The sequence below is a fragment of the Raphanus sativus genome, unplaced genomic scaffold (assembly GCF_000801105.2).
Source record: "Raphanus sativus cultivar WK10039 unplaced genomic scaffold, ASM80110v3 Scaffold2889, whole genome shotgun sequence".
NCBI classification, from domain to species: domain Eukaryota; kingdom Viridiplantae; phylum Streptophyta; class Magnoliopsida; order Brassicales; family Brassicaceae; genus Raphanus; species Raphanus sativus.
In genome coordinates this window covers 1-13,311 of record NW_026618196.1, presented here as the reverse complement: position 1 = coordinate 13,311, position 13,311 = coordinate 1, and the positions used below count along the sequence as shown (strand labels likewise).

The window sequence follows — 13,311 nt, the reverse complement described above, 5'->3', positions numbered from 1 at the left end:
AGTATGCGTGTCCTATAACCTATGTTACATAAAACAGAAGGCGGATAACGCGGAAGTAGAAGCGTAGAAATGAAAACGGAAGCGGATACGCGGAAGTAAAAGCGTAGAAGTGAAAATTTCTAAAAGATAGGAAGCGGAAACGTATCGTTTTTACAGAAATAAAAATAGCAATGAATTAGAGATGCTATAAAAATCATACACCTACATTTCAAACAATTATACACTGATAAAAATATACTTAAATTTAAAAATTTATTTAAATAGTTTTCATTATTGTATTAACGCAGATATAAAATTACATATTTAAAATATCGATTTATGTTTTAAATATTCACTGAATGTATTAATTTAAACCTTTGAATAAATTTTGATTTTTATATTATTTAACTAGATATGGTTAATAATAATTTAAATATTAATATAATTCTTTTTTGTTATTATTTTATATTATTTCTGGGTAAATATTTTTTATATAATATTTTAAAACATTTTCCGTTTGGTTTGGATTGTCCCTTTTGGCCGGGCCTAAGCTGGCTGAATCATGTTGTTTCGGACAGCTTGTCTTGTCTCCAAATATAATAGTCAACTACATCTTTACCCCAAAGCCATCTGGCGCTATATCATCGTAATTGTTAGAACCGAGTTCGGTCGAAACTAGTAAAGAGAAGACGAAGAACTCGTCTGTGGGTTTAACAAAGACGTTTTATAGATGAAGTTATCAGGACCAGGTTACAGTGGGAATGTAAAGAAGAAGACAAGACGGAGCTCGAAGAGCTGGCTGGAAAACAATACAAGATAACGGATAGAGATGAGAGAAAACCCTAGATCTAGCCGTCTTGTGAGTGTGTAAAAGTGTCGATCCCCTCTCTCTAGCACCTCCTCCTTCCTTTTATAGATGACTCTGCCAGTTCGCCCTAGGATTCGCTGTCCCGTATGGGCTTTAGTCGATAGGTCGGTTAAATGGGCCGTTGCCCTTTGGTCGCCAGGTCGACTAGAAGTCCTCTTAGTGGGCTGTCTTTTAGGCCTGTCTTCTGTGGATCGACAGGTGATGTGTCATCGTTCGCCGGGCCTTTGGAGGGATACAATCTCCCCTCTACAGTAAGTCCCCCCCAGTTCGTCTGTAGTTAACGATAGCATTACTCTGACGGACTGTTTGTAAGAGAGGTTTTGGTGAATCGATGATCATTTGCCTGTCCGGTGTCTCGGTACTGCCCCGTATGCGGGCATTTGGTCGCTGACTTCAGAGCTGACTATAGGCAGACTTACTCGGGGGTTTTGTCGCGATGTCCCCCACGAGGCCTTCAAAAGGCGGTTTTACTCGCGTGTTTTGGGGCTTGGTTTGTCGCGGCGTCCCAGTAAGGCCTCCGAAAGTGAATTTACTCGCTGGCTTGCTTGGTTGGTCGCGGTTTTGGTTTGATTCGTCGTGATGCTCCTGCGGGTCCCCGAGTGCGAGTTTACTCGCTGGTACGTCGTTTTGCCGTGAGGGACAGCACTCGCGTTTATCCAACGCTAGCGATCATAAGTAAGTAGACGAAAGATCCATCTGTCGCGGGGTTTATGAGAGACCTTCAGAGATGATTTTACTCGCAGGTATGTCTGTTTGGTCGCGAAGAGCAGCGAGACACTTCAGCAGCCGGATTCGGAGCTTGCGCAAAGGCAAAGCCGTAGTGAATCGGTAGCAGGCTATGTTGTCTGGCGCGACTCGCGAGCTTGGTTCCACACATCGTGTTATGCCTCTGTGATTCCGAATCAAATTTTACTCGCTTCCTTTTCCTCCTTCAGTCGCGTTGTCTCCCTGCTGTTTCGAAGCGCGGTTTTACTCGCTGATGATACGCGTTAACCCGCGTGGTGCTTGGAGGCTTCTGTCTGCTTTAGACGCGAATTTACTCGCCGCTTTCTCTCTCTTCCTTTGTCGAAACGGCTGGTTTATACCGGTTTGGTTCCGGTTTGACCAGTTCCCCAATCCTTGTCCTAATTCCGGTCTGATCGGTTCTTAATCTCCGGTTCGATTTGTTAATCAAACCTTTGCGAGTCGAGAAAAGGGGGATTGCGGGCCTAATTAAAGCCCATTTAGGCCTTGTTAGACCTAATGATGGCACTTTGGGAACCGTGCTCCTTCCTTTGCTATAAATAGGTGGCTTTGCTTCACTTTCGTCATTCTTCTCTGCAGTCTCAGGTATCCTTCTTTGCTCTCCCTTCTCTCTAGATTTTCGATTGTTTCTCTCTCTAAGTCCTGTTGGTAAGGCTTGTCGTCTGCGAATCGCTATGCCATCGGGGAGGCGATTGTCACGAGAAGAAAAGGGAAAGGCGGTTGCGGGTTCTGCTGCTCCGGTTGAGGTTAGGGCGCCGACGAACGCGGCTTCGGAAAGGGATCCGCCGGTTGTTGATTCGCAGAGGGGAGATGAAGCTGAGAAAGACGCGGGTTCTTCTCGCGAAGGCGATGGGAACGAGGAGCTTGAAGCGCAGGCACGATCTTATAGGGTTCCGATGAAGCGACTCAGAAGAGAGAGTGTGGAGCCTCCGGAATACAGGCCTACGCGCTATCATTCTGGCGACCGTTTCGAAGTGCTCCCGGGTATTCCTCGAGACACTTTACGCGATCCTGGGATCGAGGGTTATCGCTGGAGAAACGTGTTTCCGAGTTACTCTACTCATAGCAGCGTGAAACATCTATTGAAGAGTTGCGGTGCTGTCGGAGTTACCTATCTTGTTCCGTCTGTTAGGCAAAGGCCTTGGTCGCCACCTGTAGGGTTCCAATGCGTCTACGAGTCTTATTTCGGCGTGGATACGAAACTGTGGTTTCCTATTCCTCGCTTGATCACGGAATACGTTCGTCGTCGGGGCGTGGCGATTACCCAGTTCTTGAACGGATCGTTTAGGATTGCTGTCGCCTTAATGGTTATGGCTACTGCGGCGGACATCCCGATGAGCGTGAGGACTTTCGAGGAGCTGACCTTCCTGAGACCGATGCCTCACGGTTTGCATTCGATAAAGATGCGACCATCTTACAACGTTCTTACCGGTTACCCGAACAAGACGAAAGACTGGCAACGATACTACTTCTACATTAAGTCGGACGAGCACGCGTTTGATGAGCCGCCGAGAGATGACTTCCCGGTCCTTTGGGATCGTGAAATCGGTAGATCGTAGTTATCCTCGAGTTTCTTGATTTCTGAAGTATTAACCCGTTGACTTTCTTTTATGTTTTTTGCAGTTCGCCATCCGAATACGATCGCATATCCGGAGAACTTCTTTGAACACGCTCAAGCCATTGCAACGCTTAGTCATCGTCGGTGGCCTGATCTTAGTGCCGATTGGATACGTCGCTGTCAGGATCGCGTAGCGAGAGGTACTCGGTCTTCCTCCTTCCTCATTGATTAATCACAACTTTCCTGTCCTGATGATTTGCCTTATTATTACTCTTATGGTTACAGAGGTTTGGCGGTCCAGGTTGCCTTGCGTGATTATTCCCGGGAAAAAGCGTTTGTCGTTGTTTACGAGGAAGCAGCAAAAGCTAGTCAATAAGGCGAAAAAGATGAGGCAGACTCCTGACTTAAGCGCTATCCTGAAGGGGCAGTTAAAATCGCTCAGTAAGAAGAAATCTGTTTCCGCAGCTGAGAGTGAATCGGCGGGAGCGGTGCGCGGTGATCCTCCTCCGGTCGTGATTCCGGGCGGAAACGAAGATAACTCCGCAGTTACTGGGACCGAAACGAAAGAAGAGGGGAAAAGTAGTCCCCTTAAGGATCAGCAGGAATCCACTCTCCCTGAAGATGAGCCTCTCGAGGCGCCCGAAGATGCAATGCAGCAGAAGTCAAAGAAAAAGAAGGGGAAGAAGAGATCCCGCGAAGCTTCTTCCAAAAAGGAGACCGAAGACTCGAACGCAAGTCGCGAAGATCTTGTTGAATCTTCTGCGAAGGACCCCTTGGAAGAGCGACCAAAGAAACTGAAGAAGCAGCGGACTGAGGTTGAACAGAGCTCCTCTCGCGGAGAGGATCTTCCAGTTGAAGAAGTTACTCCCGACGACCCTGCAGACAACTTTGTTCGCGACGAGAGAGAGAATCAGGGGTTTACCCCCGCATCTGACTCTTCTATCTTAAAGCAAAAGAAGGTTCCTGGAAAGAAAGCCGTCGTTTCGCGAAGTGCTCCTGCTCTGAGCGAAGGCGCTGTTGGAGACTCCGCTACTACCAAGGGACTCCAGATGAACTTTCCCGATTTAGTGAGCTTCTCATACAACGAGAACACTCTCTTGATCTCCAACCCGGTAAAATGCGCTGAATTGACTCGGCAAGTGAGGGGAGGCCCTGTTGCTCTTCCACCGGTGGAAAATCTCCTTTTCAAAGATGAGTACATAGAGGCTGCTCATGCTAGAAAACTGGTAACTCTTTTATCAAAGTCTATTTCGGTTTGTTACTTCGGTTTCCTTCGTTACTTAAGTTGTTTTTCCTCTTGTTTCCACATTACAGAGCGATGGGATTATGAACCGCATGGTGGAGAGGTATGAGACTGAGCTGAGGCGAACTCAGGCGCAGTTGGGTGTCGCCGAAAATTCGGCTCGCGTTGCGGAAGCAGAGGTTGCTCGCGTCCGCAGGATGCATGAGGTCGCGGCAGCCAAAGCCGCTGAGGATAAACGGGTCCTTCGTGTGAAATTCGACGATTTGAAGACGAAGTTGCTGAATTCCCGATCTGCTGTCAAAATTCTTACTCGCGAGAAGGCTTCGTTGGAGATAGAGAAGGAAGGTCTGGTGAAAGAGCGGGATGCTGTAGTTAATAAGCTTATCTCGGAAAGGAAGAGGCTTAGGGATTCTCGAGTGTATGAGGTAACTCTCGAAAGAGCTAGGGTCGAGACGGCGATGACTTTGAAGGCTAATCGTCGCTTCGATAACATTCGGGATTACTCCGTTCGTCGCGATAATTTCGAAATGGCACATAACCTGTTTGGGCAGGCGTCTGGAACACGAAAATGCCTTGAGCTAGCGATAGAGGAAGGCTATGATGTTGCTGAGGAGCTACTCGGTATGTTCAAGACGCAAGAGGAGTTGTACGAGGTGGAGAAAGATAAGCTCATGGTTGGAGATATCCCCGAGGAGGACCTTAGACTCTCCCCACTTGTCTTACCTTCTCCATTCGTGAATGAAGAGATCCTCGCGGGAGTCGACAAGTACGGAACAAACGACAACTTTCTCGATCCGGGAAATTTGTCGAGGATGCAGTCGCCCGATGACTCCTTTGACACCATGGCGAAGAAACTGAATGAGGGCTCCAAGGTTGTGGATCAGGAGCCGGTTGAGAAGAAGATCGATGACGAGGCCGAAGATAGCGGGAAGGATGGAGGAAACACGGGTCTTCCGGGAAGCCCGGTGGTGACGACACTGCCTTCAGCTGTCGAGGATCGGGAGGATCCGGCGAACTAGATCGCCATGTTGTTGTAGAATTAATACTTAGTAGTTTTTTTATCTGCCTTGGGACTCTTTTCCTTTTTGAAGTCTTGCAGGGCCTTTGTTGTTGTGTTGTTCCAGTTCTTTGCTTGTCACTTTAACGGATATCCAGTTATGAATGCCTTTTCTTTTTATCGAACTCGGACTGAACCGGATAACAATATTCTCTTTTTTTTTATTGGTGCCTTGGGCTCTTTTGCTTTGCTATTTTATCTGCTGATTTTGCTCGCCAAGTCGCCGACTTCACGGCTCCCAAAAGCAGGTTTGCTCGTTGGTTCGGCTCGTGGGGTCGCGACATGTTTGCGGACAACTCTGATCGTTGGCTTTGCTTGGACGACTCTAATCGTTGGTTCGGCTCGCTGGTTTTGCTTGCCGAGTCGCGATGTTCTCCCCCCCCACGCTGGCGTTGTCTCAACTTCTTGTCGCTCTCCCGTTTCTGACTTAGCGTCTTCATCAAATCTCGCATTATAGCCTATTTTGCCTCAGTGGTCTTCAGAACTTCTGGAATGAACGGGTTACTCGCGGCGTGTTGTTGTTGGCTATTGTGACCCGCGTATTTTGTGATTGCAGGTTCGCGGGAAGTGGCAGTAGGGCGAATCTCTTTGTCGCTCGTTGAAGAACATTCAGCGGCTAAGTCACCCATGTACCAGAAGGTGGTTCTGGTCGCTGGCTTTTAGCTGCTCCAAAATCAATTTTAGTCGCCGGCTTAGTTTACCAGATCGCGACATTTCTCCCCTCCTTCTAGCGCCACCGGGCTTTTTGTTTCGAGTCGCGGTGAGTGGCATCGAGGCGCGCATCTGCGGACCCTTTTTCCGCGTCGTGAGACACAAGTATATTTATTATTTATTTTTTTTTTTTTTGGTTTTGTTATAGCTGCACCGGTTAAGGCTGCCTACGTACCTGTAAAAAGGATCAAGCCATCCGTAGTTCGTTTGGGGTCGAGTAAGAGTGACGCAGAGGGTGCACTTACTCGATGTGTATTGGTTATAGCTGCACCGGTTAAGGCTGCCTACGTATCTCCAAAGAGAATCAAGCCATTCGTAGTTCGTTGGAGTCGAGTAAGAGTGACGCGGAGGGTGCACTTACTCGGCTCTCTTTTTTTTTTTTTTTTTTTTTTTTTTTTTTTTTTTTTTTTTACAATAGGGCAGGAGTGGCTCGTGAAGCGCACTTGCACGATTGTTTGGTAAACGAAGCGTGTTCGTCGCCTGCTGGATCGCAACGGAGCTAGGCGGAATAACGCTTAAGATGCATGGAATTCCATGCGCGAGGGACAGCTTCACCGGTTGATGTCTCGAGACGGTAAACCCCAGGTTTGATTACTTGTGTGATTCTGTATGGCCCCTCCCAATTAGTTCCAAGCTTGCCGGCCTTCCACTCCTTAGTATTCTCAAAGACTTTTCGAAGGACGAGATCACCTTGTTCAAGAGGGCGCGACTTGACCTTTTTGTTATAGTAGCGCTCAATCTGATGTTGGTAATTCTGGATTCGGAGTAGGGCTTGATCGCGGTGTTCTTCGATCGCGTCAAGTGCGTCGAGGAGCATACTTTGATTGAGCTCAGCGTGCTGAGGCATTCGTGATCTTCGGAGGCTGGTTACATTAACTTCGGCGGGAGCCATCGCTTCAACGCCGTAGGCCATGGAGAATGGGGTGCACTTAGTCGCGGAACGAGGCGTGGTGCGGTGAGACCAAAGGACACCGTCTAGCTCGTCGGCCCAGCAGCCTTTTTTCAAGTCTAGACGTTTTTTTAAGCCGTCGATGATCGTACGGTTGGACGACTCTGCCTGGCCGTTACTCTGCGGGTACCGCGGCGTTGCGGTGTTCAAACGGATTCTCCATTTGTCGCAGAAATCACGAAACTGATGCGAGATGAACTGTGACCCGTTGTCTGTCACAATCTCGTAAGGAAGACCGTGACGACAAAGGATATTGCGCCAGACAAACTTCTGAACTTCCTTGTCGGTGATGTTAGCGAAGGCTTCCGCTTCGATCCATTTGGTGAAGTAATCAGTCAGGACAAGGACGAAACGCTTTCCTCGTGAATTCGGCATGGGTCCGATGATGTCCATTGCCCAACGCATAAACGGATATGGTGCCGTAAGAGTGCGCAATTGCTCGGTGGGGCAGTGGATCGTGGGTGCGTGTCTTTGGCATTTATCACAGCGTTTGGCGTAGGATTCGCAGTCTGTGTTTAGAGTAGGCCAGTAGAAGCCTTGACTTCGGACTTTAAGTGCTAGGGCTCGTCCTCCAGAGTGATTGCCTGCCGCGCCTTCGTGATTTTCAGCCATGACTAGCCGCGTTTCATCGCCTGATATGCATTTCAGGAGGACCTTGTTGGCGTTCCAACGGTGTAGTTCGCCGTCGATGACGACGTAATGGGCACTGCGTGCTTTCAGTCTTCGCGCTAGCCACTTATCATCTGGGAGGGTGCCGTGTGCTAAATAGTTGATCAGATCGGTACGCCAGTCGGGGATTTCGTCTGATGAGGAATCGATGTCCATTTCGGCCGCAACAGCTACTGCAGAGACAGAGGAGGTACTCGCACCTTGTGCCGTGATGCTGGGGTTTTCGATCCGATGAATGGGAATTGTCCGCTTGATCTGATCGTGGAGCTTGCTCCCAAGGGCTGCCAGAGCATCAGCGCAGACGTTCTCTCCTCTGGGGACTTTGGTGAGTTCGAAAAATTCGAAGTCTTTCGTGAGGTCCTGAACAAGCTTGAGGTAGGCGTCCATTCTTGCATTATGAGCATCGTACTCGCCGTTGTACTGACTGGCGACGAGCTGGGAGTCGCAGTAAGCACTGAGGCGTTTGGCTCTGACGGCTTTGGCGAGGCGTAACCCTGCAAGTAGGGACTCGTACTCAGCCTCGTTGTTGGAAGCGGGAAAGCCGAAGCTAAAAGACTGTCTTATCAGTTCGCCGGTTGGGGATTGGAGCTGAACGCCGGCGCCAGACCCTTTATTGGTCGAGGAGCCGTCGACATGCAGGATCCAATTGCGAGACGACACGGCAAGATCCTGCTCGAGTTCGGGTGTGAGTTCGATCAGGAAGTCAGCGAGGACCTGGGACTTGGCTGCTGTCCGGTTCTTGTATATGATGTCGTGCTCGCTGAGCTCCATTGCCCACTTTGTTAGTCGCCGAGAGTGGTTGGCGTTCTGCATGACTGTTCGGAGGGGTTGATTGGAGAGAACTTCAACCGTGTGAGACTGAAAATACGGGCGGAGTTTTCTCGCTGAATGTACCACCGCAAGCGCCATTTTCTCGAGTGTGGGATAGCGGGTTTCGGCTTCTGTCATGCGCTTGCTCGTGTAGAAGATCGGTTTCTGTTCCCCCCGATCTTCGCGTATGAGGACGCTGCTGACGGCGATAGGCGTGACGGCGATATAGAGGGTGAGAATGTCACCCGCTTCCGGTTTCGAGAGGACAGGAGGGGTAGTCAAATATTGCTTCAGCTGGCCAAAGGCTTCCTCACACTTGTCGTCCCAAATGAATCGTTTGTTTCCCCGCAACAGTTCGAAGAAAGGAAGGCACTTGTCGGTAGATCGCGAGATGAACCTGTTGAGCGCTGCTATGCGGCCGGTGAGACGTTGCACTTCTCGGCTGTTCTTGGGGCTTGGGAGATCGAGGATCGCCGATATCTGTTTAGGATTAGCCTCAATTCCTCTCTGGGTGACGATGTATCCGAGAAACTCGCCGGACATAACGCCGAACGTGCATTTAGCCGGGTTCAGTTTCATACCGTACTCGTTGAGCGTTGTGAAGCAGTCTTTGAGGTGCGAGAGATGATCCTCGGCTCGGAGCGACTTGACTAGCATGTCGTCGATGTAGACTTCCATAGTGGAGCCCAGTTTGTCGGCGAACATGCGGTTGACAAGGCGTTGGTAGGTGGCTCCCGCGTTTTTAAGCCCGAAGGGCATTACCTTGTAGCAGTATGTACCTCTGTCTGTTATGAACGCCGTCTTCTCGCGGTCATCAGGATGCATCATTATCTGGTTGTACCCGGAAAATGCGTCCATGAACGTCAATAGGGCGTTACCAGCAGTCGACTCGACCAAACGGTCGATGTGTGGGAGAGGAAAACTGTCTTTTGGACAAGCCTTGTTCAGATCAGTAAAATCGACGCAGACTCGCCACTTTCCGTTCTTCTTTTTGACGACGACGGGATTAGCAAGCCAGTCGGGGTATTTGACTTCCATGATGGAGTCGGCGGCGAGTAAGCGGTCCACCTCGTCGTTAACTGCCTTTGATCGTTCAGGTCCTAGCTTTCGGCGCTTCTGGCGGATAGGCTTAAAGGTCGGATCAACGTTGAGCTCATGGGAGGTGATTGCTGGGTCGATCCCTTTCATATCGGAAGTAGTCCAGGCGAAGGTAGAGACGTTCTGGCGGAGAAACTCGGCGAGTTGCTGCTGCATATCGTCCGGTAGGGATGCGCCGATGCGGATCACCTTGCTAGGATCGGTATCATCGATCGGTATCTCTAGCACCTCTTCTTGCTGGGGAAACACCTTCTGCAGAGGGTGTGCAACGGTGTTGACATGCGACGTCTGTCGCTGTAACTTTATAGTCGCGATTAATAGATCTCTAGCAGCCTGCTGATCGCCTCGTAGTGTTCGGATCTTTCCGTCTTCTCCCGGAAACTTCACGCATTGGTGGTAAGTTGATGGGATTGCTCGCATTGAATGCAGCCAAGGGGTGCCGAGGATCGCGTTGTAGGGGCTTTAGAATCGACGACCGAGAACTTAACGGTCCGGGTCGTGCCACATACGTACACTGGAAGGCGAATGGTGCCGATCAGGGCTTCGGATGAGCCGTTGAAACCTGTGAGGGAGCGGGACGATGGCTTCATACTTCCAGTGTCGACGCCCATCTTGTCGAGTGTGGCTCGGAAGATCAAATCGACCGAGCTGCCGGTGTCGACGAGAATTTTGGTGACTTGGCAATCACCGATTCCGAGTTCGACGAGGAGAGGGTCGTTATGCGGCATGTGGATGCCGAGGGCGTCGTCGGGCGAGAAGGTGATTTGATGATCGTTCTCGGGTTTTGTCGGCCATTTACGCGAGGATGTTGCCTGACGACGGTAGTCTTTGATGGACCTGACGGAGTCACCGCAGGGCGGGGATCCACCCATGATGACGTTGATGACGTTGTCTTTGTCTTGGTTGGAGTTCGGAGTTCTCGAAGCTTCGAGCTTTTGTCGGAGATCGGAGTACAGAGGACGATCGAGCTGACTTCGCAAATCTGGTTTCCTAGAATTGAGCTTTTCTCGCAAGTCTACAGGGCGGGGCTTCATGGGACTTGGGTTGTTCAACCGGCGAGTCTTGGAGGAGTTGATCCTCTCGCGCAGATCAGGGGTGTGATCGACCGTGACTGCTGCTGCTTTCTCCTTTCGCTTGAGGACGTTCCGTAAGTCGCTCGATGATGGGCGGCTTAGCTGAGTGCGCAGGTCTTGAGGAGAAACTTGTTCAGGCTCGTCGACCGAAGATCCCAGTTGCGTTAAGACGACGTTGATACGTCTTCTCGCTCTTGAGGGTTCGTGATCGCCAGTGTGCTTGGGGGACCTTCTGAAAACAGTCTCGACGCGGCGCCGGTTTCTTGGTGATTCCTCGTCGCTGGACGAGTTCCCCTTTTCCGGTGATGCTGGAGTTGCTTCTTCAGGTGTTGCTCGCCTCTCTTGCTGAGGAGCTTTACCTTGCGACTTGCTAGTTTTTCTATCCTTGTTCTTGCTCCAGCTCGTAGGTCCCCGGGCCCTAGGTTTCGGAGGTTCGATTTCGAGTTTCCCGTTCGCGACAGAAGTGAGAAATTGTTCGAAGAGCGTTTTACATTCTCTGGTGTCATGCGACTTAGCGTTGTGGTAGTCGCACCATTTCTCGGCTCCCGGAGGCCGAGAACTAACTGCTGCGGAGGAATCCGGCGGTTTTCCGTCGGTTTCGCGGTTGTAGACGTTCCAGCCTTTCTCTCGCACGACAGTTGTTGACGCTGGGGAGCCCTCTTCGTCGACAGCATAGACGAAATTCCTCTTTTGAGTTGCTTTATCGCCTGACGAGTGCTGTCGCGGTTCATGTCGACTATCCGCGTTTTTTACGACGGCTTTGTCGGACGCCGCGGCTTTAGATGCGTTCAGCTTGCCAATAAGGGCTTTCGTATCCTCTTCCATGCGGATAAAGTTGTGAGAACGGGCTATGGCGTCGGAAAGAGACGTTGTAGGGTTCCTGTAGAGGTCATCACGGAAAACGGAGTGGACATACAACGTGTTCTTAAGCGCAGCGACCGCGACGCTGTCCGGCAAGACGACCTTCGAAACTATGGCCTTGAACTTTTCCATGAAGCTGCGCAAGCTTTGGTCTTTTCCTTGGGTAAGGTTGAATAGATCGGATACTGTCGCGTCTTCCTGAGTGAACATGATGTAGTTCTTGAGGAAGGCGGACGACAGGTCGTGAAAGTCTTTGATAGAGTTCTCGGCGAGGCCGGTGAACCAAGTAAGAGCTGGCCCTTTCAAGCTTTCAACGAAAAGTTGACAGTAGCCGGCATCACGTTCTTCGTCGGAGAAATTCGCGCGGCGTACGGCGATGTTGAAAGACGTGATGTGAGTCGTTGGGTCAGTCAAGCCTTCGTACGTCGGCAATCGGAGCTTCTCGATGTGTCGTAGTCTGACGCCGGTTATCGCGGGTGAGAACGGTGTTCGGAGGGTGTTCGCCAGAACGCGCTCTATCTGCGGGGCAGAGGTGGTGACGCAGTGTATCTTGGAGTTGATGTCCAGGAGCGACTGTTTGAGCGCTGCAACTTCGCGAACCATCTGTAGATCTGGGTTCGTAGGGGTGAAAGGCGCGGCGTCTGGGTTGAGAGTGCTGGGAGGAGCGCCTTGGTTCGTCGGGTTAGCAGCTATGTCGCTGGCAAACAGTTGTCTGCGAATGGTATCAGTGGCTGCGTCTGGAGCGCCGGCGAGAGGAGCGAGCAGCGCGGCGATTGCGGCGATTTGCTCGGTAGCTGCCTTTTGAGCGGCGTCTTGTCGGGCGAAACGCTCCATGATGGTATCGACAAAAGCAGGGGCTATCGGGATAGCCGTGACAGGGGTTGGGTTCGGCGCGTCGTGTTCGTCGCCGGAAGTGGAACCTTCGGGGTTCTGACTCATCTTTGCTAACGTTACTTTGCTAGCCCCACGGTGGGCGCCAACTGTTAGAACCGAGTTCGGTCGAAACTAGTAAAGAGAAGACGAAGAACTCGTCTGTGGGTTTAACAAAGACGTTTTATAGATGAAGTTATCAGGACCAGGTTACAGTGGGAATGTAAAGAAGAAGACAAGACGGAGCTCGAAGAGCTGGCTGGAAAACAATACAAGATAACGGATAGAGATGAGAGAAAACCCTAGATCTAGCCGTCTTGTGAGTGTGTAAAAGTGTCGATCCCCTCTCTCTAGCACCTCCTCCTTCCTTTTATAGATGACTCTGCCAGTTCGCCCTAGGATTCGCTGTCCCGTATGGGCTTTAGTCGATAGGTCGGTTAAATGGGCCGTTGCCCTTTGGTCGCCAGGTCGACTAGAAGTCCTCTTAGTGGGCTGTCTTTTAGGCCTGTCTTCTGTGGATCGACAGGTGATGTGTCATCGTTCGCCGGGCCTTTGGAGGGATACAATCTCCCCTCTACATTAGGGTTCATCAAACAAACGCACGCAAAACAAAGAGCCTCGGAGAGAGCTAATTAACGAAACTACTAGAAGCTTTTCGAATCTTCGATTACTACGAGTCAAAAAAAAGTCCAAGTCATCGGGGGAGATTGTGAAACTCTAGTTTCGATTCTTCTAAAGGGAAAGAGCGTGTTACCGGAAGGGATAGATAGGGATCGCGCGAAGACCTAATTGGAAGCGATTTCGATCTCGTCGTCATGATC

The 13,311-nt window shown here is 50.4% G+C and overlaps 1 protein-coding gene across 1 annotated transcript; it reads right to left on the bottom strand.

The window, feature by feature from the left end:
• Nucleotides 1-6,659: 6,659 nt before the first annotated feature.
• Nucleotides 6,660-12,559, bottom strand: LOC108836303 (uncharacterized). The gene is made up of 2 exons (XM_057000739.1): nucleotides 10,200-12,559; nucleotides 6,660-10,146 (listed from the first exon to the last, which is right to left on the bottom strand). The coding sequence occupies exons 1-2, from the start codon at nucleotides 12,557-12,559 to the stop codon at nucleotides 6,660-6,662; spliced, it is 5,847 nt and encodes a 1,948-aa protein (XP_056856719.1).
• Nucleotides 12,560-13,311: the final 752 nt, after the last annotated feature.

Coding starts and splice junctions, on each gene's coding strand:
- LOC108836303 (XM_057000739.1), bottom strand. CDS start 12,559: ATGAGTCAGAACCCCGAAGGTTCCACTTCCGGCGACGAACACGACGCG. Junction 10,147..10,199: donor GGCACCATTCGCCTTCCAGT/GTACGTATGTGG, acceptor TCGATTCTAAAG/CCCCTACAACGCGATCCTCG.